We start from the raw sequence: 19,691 nt of genomic DNA, 5'->3' as shown, positions 1-19,691 counted from the left end.
TTAGGTCCATCTAATCGTGTCCCTTTTTTGTAAGCATGGCTTCAGCAGGATATACTAAGTGGTCTGCCTTCTGTTACTGATTTGGCTAACTTATTGTGTGATGTTGAGGAAATAATAAGGACATTTACATGGGTGCAAATTGTTATTTTTAATTCTATATTAAAAAGAAAAATATTGTTATAATAGACAAGATGGTCTATAATAAAACTCCTTCCCATCCCCATACTCAGGTACCTACTGCTTTCATAAATTTCTGTAACAACTAAGCATATCTGTCAAATACCATGTTGCCAAAGAGCTCCACTGTAAAATCACCTGTAGTTTCTTCATTCTTAAGTGCTTGTAGATTGGAGCCTCTTTCATAACAGAAGTCCCAGAATTACATATTCATGGGTTTCATGTTTCTCTGTAGATTCAGAATTCCAACTAAACTCTTTTGTAGCAGCTTTTCATTAGCTGCTCGGAGTAGTTTCTCAAGTGATTTCCTGATTCAGTCCAAATTACTCATGCAATGGGCAGTATCCACATGAATTACCCACAGTGTGCTGACTTTTAATTTCTACAGCTGCAAAGATGGTGTCTGGAATTCTTCTATGACCACTTAAATTTAGTTAACAGATAAAAGCTTAAACCTTCATGCCAACCCTGCAGTTTGTTGTTTCCCAGAAGATTGGCAACAGTCCTTGAAAAACAGAGATAGGTTAGTAATTTTTTTTCCTAGGTTAATTCAAAGCAGAGTTTTGATTTTGTTCCTTTCTTCTCAGGTGCTCGCTGTGAAATGGAGGTCAATGAATGCCTTTCAAACCCATGTCTTAATAGGGCTATTTGTGAAGATCGAGTTGGCAGTTTCTCCTGCAAATGCCTCCCAGGTTTTGCTGGTGTCTTGTGTGAAAGAAACATCGATGAGTGTCTCAGCAGACCCTGTAGAAATGGAGCCACGTGCAAAGATGGTATCAACAGCTTCAGGTAAAAAAATAGGTTATTAAAGTAATACGGTGTGGAAATTCAGATGTGTTGTGATGCTTTAGCCTTCTTAGATTTCAGCAAGGTATTTCATAGCCTGATCCAATATCAAAGATATCCATATGGATGCTAAAGGAGATTTTAAAAGACAAGAAAATAAGTTCTAGTGTTCTCACGTTTAATAAATTCCAAGGTAGGCAGCAAAGAAAATATGCACAGTTTAAAGTGTAAGCATAGCATGGTTTTAATACTGACTGTTAAAAAAAATCCACTTTCTCAAGCTTCAAGGGCTTGTCTTACTTTCTCTTAGAAGAGTAGGCGATGGCCAGTTACGTACCTGATAATATTACGTTTCTATAACCTGGAAAACATGTTATAGAAAACAGGAAAAAGATGTACATAATGAGATTACAAAGATTAAAACACAAACACCACTGGAATCTTCCAAATATTTGTGTGTGTGTGTGCTTTAGAATATCTAAACTCTGATCAGAAGTTACAAATACAAATAGCAGTGTCATATCATAGATCACTGTAGAGATAAAGAGATGGAACAGCTGTTACTGTCCGGATTTAATAACCCTTTCCCTCCCTAGAGCCCCAGAAGTTTTGCTGCCTTTCAAACACCTTGGTTTTCCAAGTACCAGAGGTTTTGGTGCTTTTTTTAGTGCCTTGGTTTTCCCTCTACGTAAGCATATCTGCCTGAAAAGTCAAGTACCTCTGATCTGTAATTCTGTGGACCTAGAAGGCATGCTTCGCTCACCAGAATGCAGTGATTGCCTCTCCCAAATTCATATGAAGAAACACAGGCACTATGTTTAAATACTGTATTGTCCCTCTTACAAAGAAATATTATGCAGCTAACACAGTGCAAGCATACTTAAAGGAACAACCAAAATAGAACTCCATTAATTCTGTAGTGTCTGTTCTATTGATTTTGTCTATTTGATTTTGTTTTTTTCAGTATACGCCATTCACACCGGTGAATATGGCTTCATGGCCAGGAGTCTTTGTCATGACAGAGCCACCTTTGAAGTGTACTTCTCTTTTCCTCCATAGGTGTCTGTGTGTGACAGGGTACACAGGACAAAACTGTGAAGTGAACATCAATGACTGTGACTCCAGTCCCTGCTTAAATCATGCCACCTGTGTGGATGCCTTGAACTCGTACGTTTGTAAATGTCCCCCTGGCTTTACAGGCAGCAGGTGTGAAACAGGTACACAGGACCAAGTGTCAGAAAAAGGTGGCTTGACTCAGTCTCTGAGGGCAAGATTTGCACTGGCTGGGCTGATTTCATACAGCTTCACAGAAAGCAACTAGGGTCATGGGACTCTGAGAGGCTGTCTGTGACTGCAGTGTTAATAAGTATAATTGCAGACAAGTAACAGCATGTGTGCTTTGCTGTCTTCATTTCTCTTTTTTAAGGCACAGTTCTATCTTTTTAATACCTAATAGGTTTATTAAGCTTAGTTTGTATTTGTACTGTGTATCTGAGTTAATTAGCTCTTTCTGTTTCTTTTATTTCATGTAGGACTTTGCATCTCAGGGTTAGAGTTTAGTATTTGGTAGTCCTAGCTTTCTAAGACCTAAAGGCATAAAATTTCCTATGGCTAGGCAAAATGAGTCACACTTGCTTAATCTTCCTGGAATACGCTGGAGTTAGGCCACACAATCATGAGGCTCAAACCCATTTGTCTTTCAGTAACTCCATGAAAATTATAAAGTGTTATACTAGTAGCTGATGAATCTTTAAATGGAAGCTGAAGAGTCAGTAGAGGACGTACAGATCATTCAGACCTGCCATCCTATGCCAGAGTTTAGTAACACCCAGCTTTCAAGGAAGCTCCACTTGACATATTTGCATGTAGTATCCTTGTAAAGCATGTCATTCTTCATTGAAAAGCAGCACAGAAGTCCTGTTCCATACCAGCGCAGTGTATTTCAATACGTCTAGAACAGAAAAATCTTGTGGGTTGGTTTGTTTGTTTGTTTGGGGGGGGGGGGGAGTTGGGTTTTTGGTTTTTAATCTTAACTCTCATGAATATAACAGAACCAGCTGATCACACATCCTTGGGTTGTTGGATGGCAGATGGGATATTTCATTTCATTGATAGAGGTCTGAAAAGGAAGGCTCATGTTCAGTTTTTGGTAGACAGTGAGCTTCTTTTCCAGTTGTTTATCTTCAAACATTGTGTGTTTTCTTGCCTTGGAAAGCTCTGTATGCTGGCTGATGTTAGACTGCTATACATTCTTTATAACTCTGAACAATGTAAAGTAAGTAATATTTGTAGATGGGTTGCATTCCATTTTATTGTATTTGCTTAGAATCCATTTGATTCTCTTTCTGGGTTTGCTGGAATGTAGCTCTGAAAACTCTTTGTCTTTGTTGCAGAACAGTCCTCTGGTTTCAATCTTGATTTTGAAGTCTCTGGTATCTATGGATACGTTATTCTTGATGGTGTTCTCCCATCTCTTGGTGACATCACCTGTACATTCTGGATGAAATCCACTGACACCACAAACTATGGGACTCCCATTTCTTATGCAGTGGAGAATGGAAGTGATAATGCATTTCTTCTGACTGATTACAATGGGTAAATTGCAGTTCTGCTTTTCCGTAGTGTATGTAAGTCTTGAATTGTTAAAGCATAGACTAGAAGTCTGAATATCAGCTTTGCTTATTTTGGGATAGAAGAATTTGCAAACTCCATAGTTGGAGTTGTCTCTTTGTTTTGTTTTTTCTCCTTGCTTTTTTTCCTTCACTTTTTACCAAATACAAGTGTAACGGCAAGAAAGTAGTCAAGTTTAGAAAGCAGGATATTTTGCATCTGGATTACATTTACATCATATTTAAATGGCACATTGATATAATTATTGGATGAAATGAAGCACTCAGAGTACCTGTAGTGTGATTCCAAACACAGAGATGGTTCCAGAGGGCAAGTTTAAGAATCCACTGTGCAGCTGTGATTTGGCTCTTCCTGTTTTGGTATAAAAGCTCGTTACTTATTTCACCATCCTTTGTATATAATAACCATAACTTCCAAGTTCTCTGAGAGAGAGCTATCTTGTGTGATCATCTGTCAAGAGAGATCTGTTGTATGATGTAGACATGGTTATGTCATTTGACAAATAACATTTTTTTGAGTCATGTGGGACAGGCCATGGTTTTAAAGTTGCTGCATGCAGCTGAGTATGCCTTCCTCTTCTTTCCATGCAGCTGGGTTCTTTATGTAAATGGGAAAGAGAGGATTACAGACTGTCCTTCAGTGAATGATGGTAACTGGCATCACATTGCAGTCACATGGACATGCACAGATGGGGCATGGAAAGTGTACATCGATGGAAAACTGTCTGATGGAGGCAGTGGGCTCTCGGTTGGCTCAAAAATCCCTGGTATGCTTTACTTATATTACAGCAGACCTGTTGCCTTCCTTCTGTTTTTATTGTGGAATTTAGTATGCCTGCAAGGAAATATTCATTTTGGTATTTTCACTGTGTTTCCACATTGTCCGCATTTATGCAGGTCTCTTGTTTGCTGTTCTTGTTCATGAGGACAGTTCTCTCTACTTCACTGAAGACAAAGTGCACATTTCTAGGGTAAACTAGTAGGTAACTTGTTTTGTGGGTGATTGTTTAGTCCACGAAGGAGCCTGTGCTACTCTGATTTTGGAATGGCTTTTTGAGAATAGGTTTTGTATGCTACTAACTGAAGTTTAACTGGCATTTCCCTTACAAACATATGCTAAGAGTTAATTGACTTAGGCTTCTCCTGTTACTTTTAGACATCTTTTTAAAGTTATGTTTGCATTTTTTCTAACAAGTTGGGGTTTGCTATTTCATTGTTTCCTGTGACCAGTGGTCTTTCTGGTAAGATCAGAAGACATGAAAAGGAATACCTTCAGCATTGAAGAGCTGTGAAAAGCCTGATATTAAATTGTTGCAAAGAGATTTGGGATTTATTCTGTTTTCATACTACTACCATCAGAATTTACAGAGAGTTTCAAAAACTATTCATATTAAAATAAAAAATATGGATGTGTGAAGCATTTTAGTCTGCACACCTCATGCTTGCCCCTGTCTTTCCCAGTTACATTGGAGCTATCTCCAGAGAAAAGAGCTGAGGAACTGTGCAGTCTCCATTACTTTTTGCCCTTGTCCTCACAACCTGTGGCTTAGAAAATGCATGTTCGTATCACCTATGCTACTGGTTAAGGAGAGGAAATTTAACTTGTATGGCATGTCGGAACGTTGACTGTCTAATGACCAGTGTGCTTCTCAGGGTTTGGGATCAAATTTGTTCTGACTTTCTGAGCTTTGTCAAATATATATAATAAAATATATTTATATATATATAAAAAATGTATTTTTATATATATAATATATATACATATGTATATAAAAATATAAAATATGCACTACCTGCTCATTTCTCTGTAAAACGCTTCAAAAAATGGAGCTAAAAATGGTCTTTTAGAGCCAATACCATTCCTGAAGCACCCATGTAAAGTTTCTGCCTCTCATCAGCATGAGTTTAGTATTAATATGTACTTCAAAATTACTTCCAAATTGTTGTGATAACTGCCTCAGCCTACGATAAAGCTTCCCAGAGGTTTACTGAGAATTTGTTGGAGGTGGCTGATCTCCTGCACTACAAAGTCTTAGTAAGACAGCATAGCAAAAGTTCTGTTTTGGTAGCTTTTAGTCTTCCTGTGTGGATCCTTATCATAAGGCTTTGTTTCCTATCCCTGTTCTAATTCTCTGTGAGCTTAGGTGGTGGTGCACTTGTATTGGGTCAAGAGCAAGATCAGAAAGGAGAAGGATTCAACCCAGCTGAATCTTTTGTGGGCTCCATCAGTCAGTTCAACATTTGGGACCATGTTCTGTCTCCACAGCAGGTGAGTCCTTACTGCAGTGTTTCAGCACAGGGCTCTGAGCTTAGGATGAACATTTGAAAAGGCATTCCAAGTTAGCATACTGGATAAACCTGTATTCCCACAGAAGTCAGTGGGGACCAGGTGAAGCTCTGGTTTAAGGTAATAATCTTAGCACAGTAAGTAAAGGTGTGATAAAATCAACACTGAGCTGTCTTCTATTTTGGCTGAGCCTTTCTATATTATGTAGCTTTGAAAGAGAAGTAAAGGCATGCACAAAAGCTAGCAATCCTGTTAGAACAGGGAGAAAACCCAATGAAATTAGCAAAGGACTTGGTTTACAGGTTATAATTCCCTCATCTTGCTGTGTGAAGTCACTGGTAAAACTTCAGAGGGGAGGCATCAGAATTTATGAATGCATTAGACATTATGAAAAATCTGAGCTATATAGCCCCAGGAAAAGTCTGAATGGGCAGAGTAACTAAATATTAGGCTGTTTTTATTTATGTGCCAAAAAATAAAGGTTCGTCAATAAACTTTCACAGAGTTAAGAAATCAGTGTAGATCAAAATGTCTGCAAGGCCAGTGATTGCTCAACTTCTCATGGAGACAAGCTTCAGTTCTCTGTTATCCTCAGAGTGATTTTATATTTTTTTAACATGTATTTGGGATCTCCCATTTCAGTTCACAAGCATTGTCTCTGTCTCCCGCCGTGCACTGCTGTGAAGAGCCCGACTCTGTATACTTGATTACCTCCCCATAGGTACTGGGGGCTGCTGTTAGATGTCTTCGCTCCAGGCTGAACCAGCCTTGGTCCCACAGCCTTTCCTTAAAGGGGTAACGCTCCATTCCATCTCCTTTTTGATGCCCTTCCCTGAACTTGCTCCACCCTGTCAGTGTCTTTCTTGTCTGAGGAGCCCAAAATGCAATGTGGTACTTCAGGCATGGTCTAACAAGCGCTGAGAAGAGAGCTTCCTGCATTTTCTGGTTGTGACCCTATTCACACAGCCAAAAATTATGTTGATCCTTATTATTGCCAGGGTGCACAGATGACTGATACTCTTCTCTGCCTGCCAGAGCCCCTAGGTCCTTTTCCATAGAGCTCCTCTGTCTCCAGGCTTTCCCCAGCCTGTATCAATAAGAGGTTTTTCCTGTTGAATTTCATGAGGTCTGTGTTGGCCAGTTCCTCCAGCTTGTTAAGGTTCCTGTGGATCCAGTTCTGCCTTTGAGCATACTGACTGGGCCTTCCAGTTTGGTATTATCTGAAAACCTGATGACAGTGTACTCCATCACCACTTCCTGATCACTAGTATTTCAATCCTGAAGTCAGAAATGATTAAACTGTTAGTAACACTAGAATAACAAGGACTAATGTTCAAAGTTAGAGGCATTTCTTGGAGAAGAGGTCTTTGGGTTGAAAGGTTTTGCTGTTCTCCTTTTTAAAGTTTTACCACTATTTGGAGATTTGCTAGCCATGATCCAAATAAATAATGAACAGAAAATAGATGCTTCAAGCATCCAAGTGTCTCCTCTCCCTCTTTCTCCTTTTCTTTGATATTTCGTCTTTCTGCTAGGTTCAGAACTGTCCAGCAATCTGCTACTGTTCCTGGCTTTTGGGGTCACTAATTGTTGCATTGCCAAGTCAAAATCTTAAGGGTTTTGCTCACTAGCAGTTTTGAAGCTCGTAAGTATATGTGTGGTTTTACAGAACACACTGTTGAAGACATTAAGTGCAATTTTCTGAGTCTTTCTCAATAGTGACCTGTCTAATCATGTGATGGGCTTGGTTAAATTCCTGTTTGCTTCAAGTGCAGTACAATTAGGACAAGGAGGAAAATCCTGCCCTTCATTTGTGGTATCTTTATTACTTATCTGGAAAGACAGATGTGAGACCAGACAGGATGCTAAGCCAAGTAAGCTTCCTATAAAATTATTACCTCATTCTTTTCAGAGCTTAGGATAGTAAATCACTATTATTGTCTCTTATCAGGATTGCTGTGGCCAGCTGGAACTGTTCAGTAAGTCTTAACCTTCCTATTCTCAGCCATGAAGGAAAGCAGGGTGACAGGATATGTTGTTCAGTAAGAATAACATAAGGCAAAGTCTACTCTTAAGACTTATCTTTGTGTACTTCAGTTGCTCATCCACTTGCACATTAATTTTCTATAGACAATCCAACAGTCTGGTTGTTTGGTTGCTGAGCACACAACAATAGAAATATGAGTGGTCTGTGGGACTGTGAGGTCCTTTCTGGCTCTCCATTCCCCATCATATGGCTTGGAAGGGCTGATTCCCAAACCTGCCTTTCTCGCACTTTCCCTGCAGATTCCTAGCAGTTTGTTTACAGCCCTTGGCCTAAGCAGTTTTCATCAGCACATACTGTTGAAGTGAAATCTTTGGAACAGACTCAGAATAAACAGAGCAGATTGCTCTCTTCTCCAGCTAAGCTGACCCTAGAACAGTCTGATCCACCTCACTAGCATTCAGGGTAGGGGAAATGTGAGAATGATTCAGTCTGCAGGTCATGGTGTACCTTCCTTTCTGACAAAGGACAATGTAGCACATCATTCTTGGTAGTCCACTGGAGACTTGACAGAAGCCAGACACCCTTCTGTGTCTGAAACTGTCTGCACTGAAAAGTGCAGTTTCCATACAGTTTGACATGAACTGGGCACTCTTGTGCTTTCTAACCAGTTAGCTGTGCCCTGAAGCCATGCTACATCTACTGATGGATAGGCTGGTTGTGTTGAGATGTACACAGCCCACTGGGCTGCTCATCTTTGCTCTTTTTTTCACACTGCTGAGGGTGACATTCCTTTCTCCCTGCCAAGGAACTACTGGAATGTCCCTGCAGCATGGAAGAGCCAAAGAGTAGGAAGTAGTCTCAGTAGCCTAATTACTACATGTTTTCTAAATTGAATAACCATCTTTTTTCCATAAACCACTTCCCTCCCTGATATCTTAAAAGAAGAGGAAGTCCTTAATTACCACTTTACTGCACATTTATCCTCCTCAGGGCACATGTGGTTTTTTCAGCAGTTCCATGGCTGAGATATAATGGCATCCACGCTGACAGGGGGAAACGTAATGAGGAGTGCTGTTCCAATAATGCACCATAATCCCAGTCACCTTCTGGGTCTACATTTCCTTTCTGTTCCTGGAGTTACAGTGCGCAAAGGCAGTGCTGAGTGAATTCAAAGCTCTGGTCTCTCATTTGCAGTTCTACAACACTGTTACGTAGCAAAATCTCCCTGAGCAGCCAGTGGCACTAAACAGCCTTCTTTTTTACAAACACCGGTGTCAGGACGTCTGAGCTCCTTCCAAGGAACCACTACGGAATATTTATGTGACATCCCATCATTAAGGATCTATCTGCATATTCTTACTATTGCATATAGTTTACACAGGTGTCTGAATAGCTTAAAAGCATTGTTGCATCTGGTATTGTAATCCCCAGGTTCCTTCTGTTGGTGGCCAGACAGAAATATGATGACATTACTATGAGTAATGTGACTCAGAGTCACAATGGAGAAGCACAAATATTTTCACTTTATTAACTTTTTTTTTTTTTTTTTGCATTAGAACACTGTACTGAAATAGCTTGAGGATTCACATTGGTATTTCATTTTCTTGCAGTAAGAATGCAAAAGAAACCCCTAGTGGTGCCATTAAAGAACTCATGTTTTAAACAGAAAACTTTTCCATCAAAGAAATTTGACCAGATCTGCTCTCAAGATAGTAATCTGCTGCTGATCTTACAGTGTGTTCCTTTTTTTTTTTTCCTATCTTTATTTTGCCTATGTAATTCCTATTTCAGTACTTGGTTAGTTGTGGCCCTGTCCTGCAGTGGCAGTACTGCTGTTAGTATTGGTGTGGGTAGGCCTTGCCTGCAGTGTTTTGAAGAGCCTAGTACATTGAATTCACAGAACTCATGTCCTGGAAACAGCAGATATATTAAACTGCTCCTTTTTGTATTTCTGTTCCTAGCAGAGTTTGCAGAATGCAGATCTTCACCGTCAAATTCCTCTTGGCTCCTATTTGACATTTTTCTGCAAATCAAGTTTTGTCTTCAGGTTGCATTCTCGTATCTGCCTTTTGTGTGACATAAATACACACATTTACTTTCACATTAACAAACCCAATTGTGTTTCAAGAACTGTGTTACACTTTACTTGTATTCCTTCATGTGTTGCCTCAGCACATGCCTGTCCATAGCTAGCTGCTTGTAAGTATAGAATAACAAGCAGTTCAGCCAGAAGCATCATGTGCTAGGAGGAATAAACATCGCTTATTCAGTGATTTTTTCTAGCGTTGCATGTAGATGGGGAAGGAATGTTTTCTACAATTTTTTCCCACATGGTCTTTAAACAGCACCTAATCAACTGTTTTAAATCCATAGGTAAAATCTCTGGCTACATCCTGTCCAGAAGAACTCCAAAAAGGAAATGTACTAGCCTGGCCAGATTTCCTGCCAGGAGTTGTTGGAAGAGTGAAGATAGATTACAAGAGTATATTTTGTGCTGGTTAGAACTTTATTTTCAGAACCCTTTTTTTCTGAACAATATTATAAGACACTTTTATGATGTCAAATATGCTAGCTTGCAGCCTTTGCCCTACTAACCTTAAATGAATTATTTTGATAATTTGACCGTTAGAACATTCAGTCCTTCATTCCTCGAATTCCAGGATTTTGTAACAGAAGTTCACTGGAATTTCTGACAGAGATTTATTGCTTCCTGAACTGAGATGGGGAAAGAGTGAAGATGGTGTGGGGCCAGAAAGAAATTTTTCTTGTCTATTATTCTAAAAATATAGTAGGTATTAAAATACTTCCTGCCTCCTTACCTCTTCTCCTACAGACTTCTTTTCTGATGTTATATGTTGATGATTCTCAGAACCTTTTGAACCTGAGCAGAATGTAGCATACATTAACACTTCCCAAAGCTTTCTCATAAGTAAACTTACACAGGATCAAATAATTAGAAAACAAATTTATTCATTTCAGCACATAGATATATATCTTACTGTGTGCATGTGTTTTGTCCACAGACTGTCCCTCTTTGCAAGGATCTGTACCACATCTGCGGGCCTCTTCTGCTGATTTAAAGCCAGGATCAAAAGTGAGCCTTTCCTGTGACCCAGGCTTCCAGATAGTAGGAAACTCTGTTCAACACTGCCTTAACCTGGGACAGTGGACACGGCCTTTTCCCCGTTGTGAAAGTGAGTTGTCTTAGCCGTCTGGCAGGGTTAAGAAATCCTGGTTTTTATTTGTACCCTATCATTATTCATGGCCTGATAATCCTGCAGCTGTGATACACTTGAATCCATCCATGTTACAGCATGTGCATACATGCTTAAAGCTAAAGTTACTGAGCAGGAACTATACCATGATCAAACCATGACCTGATGATGCCACCTTTTTGAGTCAGTTTCTAATGCCCATGGCAGAAATGAGTCTATTTGGATCCACAGTCTGATACTCCAGGCATTCCTCTGCAGTGGCATCAGGAGTGTGGAAGATGCACAGGAAATTCTACAGTATCTCTGTGATTTTTAAGCATCACTTAGAACCTCTGTTTTTAAGTATGTTACAGAGTAATTTCATTAAAGGCAGCAGATATTTCTGTCAGAAATTAGAACTGCTCAGCCTGTTCCACAGGAACATGGCGAATTAAAGGCAGTTGAAGATAGCTATTTTCTGCATAAAGAACTACAGGGCTTATAGTAGAAGGTGTGGTACAGAAAAGGTTCTTCTACTGATGAATCAGGCTCATTGACATCATTGCCTTCACCTACCAGGATCCTTTTCCTGTACCAAAGATCCCCAAAACCACAGGTCCCCATCCACTGACAGCCTGTCCATTACAGGTTCTTCAGTTCTATCCCTCTGAAGCAAGTACTTGGCTTCAGTTACTATGGGCTCTAAACACTTATTATAAACAGTATATTTTTGTGTGATCCTTGCACATAGCTGAGGAGCAAGGACTTGCTACAACCCATGTAGTTAGACAGATGAGCTTTATAGCTGTTGGAATAAGTTCATCTCATCTTGATTGAAATGAAGATGCACAGAATCAGCTCTCTAAGGATAAATAGCAACTTCCAGCAGGCAGGTATAATGATGCCTTCTGCTGGCACAGCTGGGATCAGGAGGACTTATTTATTCCAATTTCTCTCATTGCTCATTTCTCCCTGGTCTCAGACCAGTACTGTAACCTCTTAGGAGTAATCTGTTAGCTAGTTTTGCAATGTTCAAACACAGTAACATTGAGCTTGTTTTTCAGTGAATGGAAATAACGGGAACCTCCATGGAGGCAAGCTTACATTTCCTTTTTCCTTAAACTCACCAAGAATCAGTGATTATCAGGGGTAGTGTGCTGTGATTGAAGGGCATCTGCTCAGATCTCAAATGATGGATGGCTCCTCCAGAGCTAGGAGAATAGGAGCTGGAGGGTCCTGCTCATGATTGATAAGCGACTGCAAAACAAGCGCTTCCACAAAACCCAGACTCAATGAGCATCCGGAAAGGTCTGCGCCCTCTTGTGGACAGGATTCTACAGTTGTAGAGAAAGGAATCTCCAGTGATGGCTCTCATGTGGAACTACTTTGAAGTTGATCTGTGCTTGCTCTGCTAATGTCTGTGCTTTCTTTTCACTCATGTCGCAGGAATCAGCTGTGGAGTGCCTCCACCTTTAGAAAACGGATATTATTCAGCTGAGGACTTTTTTGCTGGCAGTACCGTCACCTATCACTGCAACAATGGCTACTATTTGTTGGGTGACTCCAGGATGCTGTGCCTGGACAATGGGAGCTGGAACAGCATTTCACGATCTTGCCTCGGTGAGGTGTACCATACACTTGGGTGCCATGGGCTGTGCACTTCTCCTGTGCCCTTGGGTTTTGGTGGGTTTTCATTTTGAAATTGTGAAGACTGACCAGAGTCTCAGAAATCACACTGCAAAATATTCACTTTTCTGAAATACTGTGCTCAGCATTATATTACATCAAAACGACATTCTGACATCTTTCTGTGTCAGTCCTCTCGTATGCCCCACATCCTGTACTTAATAAGCCTTCATTGCACTCCCAGCCTCTTTCCTCCTAGGTTCATTTAGCCCTAGAGTTCTTGCATTCTATGCTTCTAACCTGTACATTTCCCTGTGCTTCAGCACACTCTCAGTGTCCCATACTTCCTGACCAGATACTTTTAGATGTTCCATGCATGGAGGGTGGAATGTTTAATATCAAATTTATTTATTTGAATATAGTTGATGCTACAGAGGATTTCTGACTTATCAGAGGGATAAAACATGTACTGCATAATGCAATACAAATAAATGCAAGTTATACTTAGCACAATATAGCAATTGCAATATACAGTTCAGTCACAATAGCAACGTGTTTCCCATTATCAGTCTATAATATGGTCTCTGTCATGACGCTAGCTGTCCTCAGTAGCCAGGAATGAATAAATGGGTTTAAAGCCAGCGAAGCCCATTCCCAGTTGTCTGGATTTTATACCCTGTGTTGGCCTGAGCCACGTATTCAATTCCCCCTCACCCCGTGCTGGTGCGGCTCACTCAGGGAGATGTTTGCACTCTCTTAATGTACTCAAAGAGAGGCATTTACACCAAAAGTTGATACACTGGTTGATAGCTGTTTACTTAAAACAAAGACCACCTTCCCATCCCCTTTTGTTGAGTCAGCTTCTCTGTAACAGCGATGGTCAGTTACATCATGCATTATTCCCTGAGCTTCATGGGGCAGATCACCTTTGCCCATCTCCTCTGAGCCCTCTTCTGTTGTGAGAGTTTGTTATTCAGTCATATGCATCTGTCAGCCAGCAGCATTGGAAGGCAGGGAGGGCACTTGTGAACACAGATGGCATAGTTGCCACACCATAACTTCCTGATCAGATGGGTCTGATGTACCAGATGCAGCTTCAGGAGCTGAAAGGTGAGACACAGCAGCATTGTACTGCGTACAGAGGACTGAGTGTGGCTGTTCTTTTAGGGCCATGTTTTCAGCAGATCTCTGCTGGAACCCACTAACTAGTTGCACTTGCACTGGTGCTGTCTGAGTCATACCTAACGATTTGTAGGGTAACAACTGCCAAAATTTGTGTTTGATCTGACTCTTAATTTTGTGTAGGAATGGCACATATTTTTTTCAGTCAACATGAGCAAAAGGAATGCCAACAGTCTTTTAGTTCTGCCAAAATTCACTTTGGCGTAGGACCCACCTGGTTTCATAGCAGTTTCTACCTGGACTCCAGAGCCTCCAAACAGACTCAATATGTTGTTGCTCTCTTTGCTTTACCCCTTTGCACTTTATACCCAGGCTCAGAGCAGATGCTGCAAGGCATCAAATAGTTTGATGTCTGTGCAGTAGGAAGCATGGTGTTGAGAAGGAAAAACCCTGTGCCCCACTTTCCAGCTTGCCTTGTCTCTCATGAAGCGGAATAGATTTTGGGGAAAATGAAAACAAGAGTGGCTTTGGCTCCCTGACCCACCCTTTACCTTTCTGATTCATACTCCAGGCACGTGCTAACAAAGCCTGGTACACCTGTGCCCTGGGACATTCCTTTTACTGTTACGGATCTGATTCTCTGTGTCATTCCACTCTTCTGCTGCCTTACAAGATGTTATGAGAGGAGCAGTCATTCCAGTTCTGCTCTGATACCACTTTGCATTCTCCTGATGCTTTTGTGATTGAGAACTGTTTTGATTTTAATGTGCAGGTTTTATCCTGCATGTCAGAAAGTAGCTCCTTTTCAGAACACTGTTGGGTTCCCTTCATGCTGGACTGCTCACTCAGCAGTGAAGAATAAACACACTAATTCAGTAAATTTTGTTGCTTTTTTAACCAAGTTGCCTTTTTTTTCTCTCCCTGGCAAAGAGCTCCACATATCCATCTTCATGCTATACCAAGTTCAGTAGCTGTCCTGTAGCAGGGCTTTTAAATGAAGAACTGTTCTATCTCTAACACTCTGATTTATATGAAGAATAATCCCTGATGCCTGCATTTATCAATTAGATAACATGAAATTGACCCTTTGCAATTTATGACTCATTGTTTACATACCAAGGATGCTTCTGTACAGTCAGGATTTGAAAGCTGATAGGAAGTATTCTGGAGTGAGGAATATTTTTTCATTTGTTTTTGCTGTACAGTACCAAGCTACATGGATCATAGATCATCAGTCAGCATTTATAAGGCACTACTGTATATGAATAGCTAATGATAATAACTAATGTATTTTGAACTCATTTTAACTTTTCTGGCAACTGCAGCTACTTCTTATTCCTAGTCTAATGTAATTCTCTTCAGCAAAGATGGGGCTGTAATTATATGTAGTGTTCAGAGTGTTTCCCCCCTGGGCTGTTTTCCTGTCTTACAGGTGGGAAGTTTGCAGTATAGAGGATTTCCCAAGCAGGTGTTCAATATAGGCGGCCTCTCTCCTAGTGACTGTCCAAACTGGTAGTAGCAGCACATAAGGCACAATTGTCTATTATTTTACTACTTGGAAACTGGATACATTTTGTGGAAGTGTTGACTGAAGGTTAATAGGATTGGTCTCTGATTTTCTCATATTTTACAATACTATATAGTAAATTATTTTGAAAGCATAAATATTAATTTAAATAGTAAATATTTTTACTAGTGCATCAAAAATGTGATTGACATAGGATTGAGTTTTAATTATACTAATTAAAGGGATTCCTCTTGACAGTGAGACAAATTTAAAGCAGATGCTTGTTGTAAATAGCACCCTAAAGACATCTTCTTTGTGTTTCTTTTTGGTAGATGTTGATGAATGTGCTGTTGGATCAGACTGTGATGAGCATGCGTCTTGTCTCAACACAAATGGATCATACGTTTGCACTTGCATCCCTCCTTACACAGGAGATGGTAAAAAATGTGCAGGTATGGGAAAGAAACATGAGGCAGGCCTTTCCAAGGTTCTGTATAGGTCAGTATCCTGCCTTCCACTGTAGAAGACAGTTGGCAGTAACTCATATCTGGGGAGGACAGGACAGGCATGCTCTCATCTGCAGGTCACTTTGACCTGAAAGAAGCTGTGATGAAGTGTCTCCCTTTGTTTCTTGATAACTCACCTCTCCCTGGAAACACAGCTGTCATTTGGGATTCTGCTTTGAGACATACACACCTGCAAAATCCTCTTGCAAGTGGAGCACATACACGGAATAGCTGGGAAGGCCACAATGTGTCATTTCTCAGAGCAAGCTGTTCAGTGAAGAAATAATTGAATTCAGGCATCTGACAAGGGCTTGAGCTGCCTGTGAAAACATTAAGCAAGGTAACTTTCCATGAAGACAAGACAGTGGCATAGGTAAGGGGTTTAGAACTAGATGAAGTATAAGGTCCCTTTCAACCCATTCTCTGTTTCTATGTTAGGTTGGGATAAAGGGTAGCTTAGTTGATTTCCTGTTCGGGGCTGTACATGCTGGAGTGGGCTTTCCCTCACAGAGGGGAAAAATGACTGCAAGATGTGTTTGCTTCTGATAGTGAATGCAAACTCATTTGCAGAGGACTATTCCATGCCAAGATTAGCTTACTTTCACAAGTCATCAGTGCCTGTCACTTACATAACAGAACAGAGAAAAGTTGATAAGGCTGTAAACTGCTAATGAGTAGTTTCCGTGTTCTCTACCTTCCTGCTTTCAGAAAATTCCCAAGAATAATCTAATGTAACTTGTTTATAAAATCTGATAGTTATGTTATTAATTATTTCTCTTCTCATCCTCAGAACCAGTGAAGTGCCCGAACCCCGGAAATCCAGAGCATGGCCATTTTTATGGGGACACTTATGGTGTTGGCAGTGAAGTAACATTTTCCTGTGCAGAAGGGTTTCATCTGGCAGGAGTGACTAAACTTACATGCATGGAGTCTGGAGAGTGGAGCCACCCAATACCATATTGCGAAGGTGTGGTTCCTGGGAAGAATGCATATTGTCATGTGTGGTGTTAGATGGAAGGGGAAAGTAGTAGTTTAGAGCCTTTAGAGACCGCAGCAGCTAATGAAACCCTGTCTTAGCAGACCTCTGTCTCAGTGTTGAAGTCCCTGTTGTCTTCAGAGACGTAAGCACCAGTTGAAGCTTTTCCAAGAGTTGCCGTATTCATAGTGGCTCTCTCCTACTCAGATTCTCTGAAGTGCCAAATGTGTAGATTTATCTCATTGTAATGCAAACACTGAAAGTGTCTTTCTTCTCCACCCAGCCTCCCATTTTCAAGGAACTTGTGGGAACTTGATGTCTTAAAGCTAATTAACTGTGTTTCAGTAAATAAAGAGCAACCAGAGAGGACAGGCTGGTGCATGTACATATACATGGTATAACTAAAGAAATTTCTTCAGAAAACCAGAGCTAACATGATGAAGCAATAAGGTAAAATGAAGGAGTGACAAAGATGATGTCAAAACCACAATTATTTTGTCCATAGGGACGGATGAATATGCAGTCCTCTTGACAGTCAAGTGTGTGGTTTGTATAAAAATTCCAAATAACCTATTTCTAGTTAGTCCAATTTCTCAGTCAGGTGGACTCAGGTAAAGAGCCCTAAATGTCAGTTATAGCTAAATCAAGAACCCAGTGTTACCTAGGTCTTTAAACCTCTTCAAACCTTTTAAGAGAAAAAGCAAATTCTTATTGTGTGTTCTTTTTTATTTGTGTTGTTATCAACCTTTCCTGTGATCCTGTCTTTTTAAAGCTGTATCCTGTGGTGGTCCAGTTATTCCAGAGAATAGTGCCATTTTGGGCTCAAATTTTACATACCAGAATAAGGTGGTGTACAGGTAGGAATTCAGTATCTTTGAAGTACTACATTAATAATTGATTGAGAATCAAAGGAGAGTATGGCTGAATTGAGAGAGTGGTTAAACTGAAGGAGAGAAGCAAGATGGTATTACAGTAATGCAAAGACTTTTGGTTGTAGCTGTGGCTATTCACTAGCAGAGCTGAATATTTACTCCAGTACTGCTTTTCTGTGCCCTGCAGAAAAGGATGGTGTATGTAGGTGTGGATGAAAAAAATGATGGCTGCGTATGCACACTGTGTATAACAGGCTCTGTGTTTGATAGCACTTCTTTTCTTCTAACTCAGATGCAACGATGGTTACAACTTAGTGGGTGAAAAGGAAATTCTGTGCCTTGCTAGTGGCATGTGGAATCATCCTCCCCCCTCCTGTGAAATGGTGACTTGTCCTATCCCACAGGATATCAGCAATGGAAAATACACACTCACTGGAACAACCTACCTTTCCTCTCTATCATACACCTGTGACAATGGATACAGGTAAATGCAGGAGTGTTCCTGAGCCAAATGCAGGCAGTATAGTTGCTAAAAGGTCTAACTTATGTCTCAAAGAGACAAAGCTGGGATCATTGCTAAGACAAAATACCAAAATAGAATTTAAAAATACTTCTTCATATCTTGAAGGTACTTTCTGTATTTCATCTTAAATTGGACCAGTTCATCAAGGTCATTCAAGATTTGATAAATAGTCATTATTTTTGAAAGTTCTCGTTTGTCTTTAAAGATTATCGTACCCCTACAGTTTAGTGCATACCCAATATTATTTTTGCTATTGTTTTACAATGCCTTTGATGAAAGAACCTTCTGGAAGTTACTAATTTACTCTTTGAAATCTTTGTGGAAGTAGTTTATTCTAGGCTTTTATTCTGTTTTACATTTGTGTGCAATTACACTGGAAATTCACTTTTAACATGCTGCAATTAAAAATTAATACAGTAATGCTATACGCAAGGATGTGGTTTTAAGTGCAGGTTTCTGCCTGTCCTGATATCTGCTTGTACCTCTAACAAATTTACCCTGACGTAAGCAGTCTCCTATGGAACTGTTTAGGTTTGATTTTTTTTCTGAATTTTCCTGCTGCAAGCATTCCCTTTGTCCAGATGCAGGCAGGTAGGTGAGGTGGGCAAAGCTACAGCAGAAGTTAGGTGTGTGTGTCTGAACAGTGCATTAAGGGCCTGTATGAATTCCACTTGCTCTCTCTCAAAATAATCTGAAGACCAGCTTTTTTGACAGCATCAGTAGTACTTTTTCAAGAATAGGAGTGTGAGATTCTGGCCTCTACTGAAGTCATGAGAAACTCCCCTTGGTGTCACTGGGGCCAGGAGGTCAGAAGCAAAGCACCTTTTTCCCTCTTCGTTCCTCACCTGGATTGAAATGGCAGCCTTAATAATGATCTTTGTCTCTCAGCCTTCAGGGACCCTCTATACTTGTCTGTGCATCTTCAGGGAACTGGAACAGTACACCTCCAGCTTGCAACATTGTCTCCTGTGGATCACCTCCTGCCATCAAAGATGCAGTCATCAATGGAAATAACTATACTTTCGGAAATAGAGTCTCTTACGTGTGTAAGGAAGGGTATGTAGATTAGCAGAAGTGGACTAATAGTCAGGACGAGTAAAACTTGCACGCTGCTTCACCAGTCTTTTGTAACTGCACACTAATTCATTTTTACTGCTTTTATCTTAACTCTCTGGAAATTAAATGTGATGGAGATGCTTTTGTGGGCTACCAAGTTAGTATGGGACACATAAAGTAGTTTCAGAGCACCTGAATACACTCTGAAAAAGGAGATTTGAGAGGAGTCACAGGGAATCATAAACCAATTCAATAGGAAGCCCTCTGCCTCGAAGTTACTACAGAGCTAGTATTTCTGTGGTAAAATCAAGGCCCTGATCATAAAGAATTCCCTATCTCATCAGGTTATAGGAAAGCTGTTTGGTGTGTTGTAACAACTGTGTGTTCTGGTGTTCTAAATTCTGCTTCCTTAAAACTATGACTCCTCGTTCATTGAGATGCATTA

At 40.3% G+C, this 19,691-nt stretch overlaps 1 protein-coding gene across 3 annotated transcripts in view; it reads left to right on the top strand.

The window, feature by feature from the left end:
• Positions 1–19,691, top strand: part of SVEP1 (sushi, von Willebrand factor type A, EGF and pentraxin domain containing 1) — a 131,106-nt gene that overhangs the window by 76,109 nt on the left and 35,306 nt on the right. For all 3 annotated transcript variants that reach the window (XM_061455121.1, XM_061455120.1, XM_061455122.1), the window contains exons 24-36: positions 765–966; positions 2,023–2,180; positions 3,357–3,558; positions 4,185–4,360; positions 5,738–5,862; positions 10,238–10,361; positions 10,888–11,058; positions 12,505–12,678; positions 15,646–15,765; positions 16,610–16,786; positions 17,568–17,652; positions 17,960–18,151; positions 19,079–19,246. In XM_061455121.1, the coding sequence (XP_061311105.1) occupies positions 765–966; positions 2,023–2,180; positions 3,357–3,558; positions 4,185–4,360; positions 5,738–5,862; positions 10,238–10,361; positions 10,888–11,058; positions 12,505–12,678; positions 15,646–15,765; positions 16,610–16,786; positions 17,568–17,652; positions 17,960–18,151; positions 19,079–19,246 (2,074 nt within the window). The remainder of the gene's footprint in view (positions 1–764; positions 967–2,022; positions 2,181–3,356; positions 3,559–4,184; positions 4,361–5,737; positions 5,863–10,237; positions 10,362–10,887; positions 11,059–12,504; positions 12,679–15,645; positions 15,766–16,609; positions 16,787–17,567; positions 17,653–17,959; positions 18,152–19,078; positions 19,247–19,691) is intronic.

Source organism: Pezoporus flaviventris, unplaced genomic scaffold (genome assembly GCF_033815535.1).
Source record: "Pezoporus flaviventris isolate CSIRO_AGI_PZ_B2104156 unplaced genomic scaffold, CSIRO_AGI_Pfla_v1 ptg000018l, whole genome shotgun sequence".
Taxonomy (NCBI): Eukaryota; Metazoa; Chordata; class Aves; order Psittaciformes; family Psittacidae; genus Pezoporus; species Pezoporus flaviventris.
This window is presented reverse-complemented; position numbering and strand designations above follow the sequence as displayed.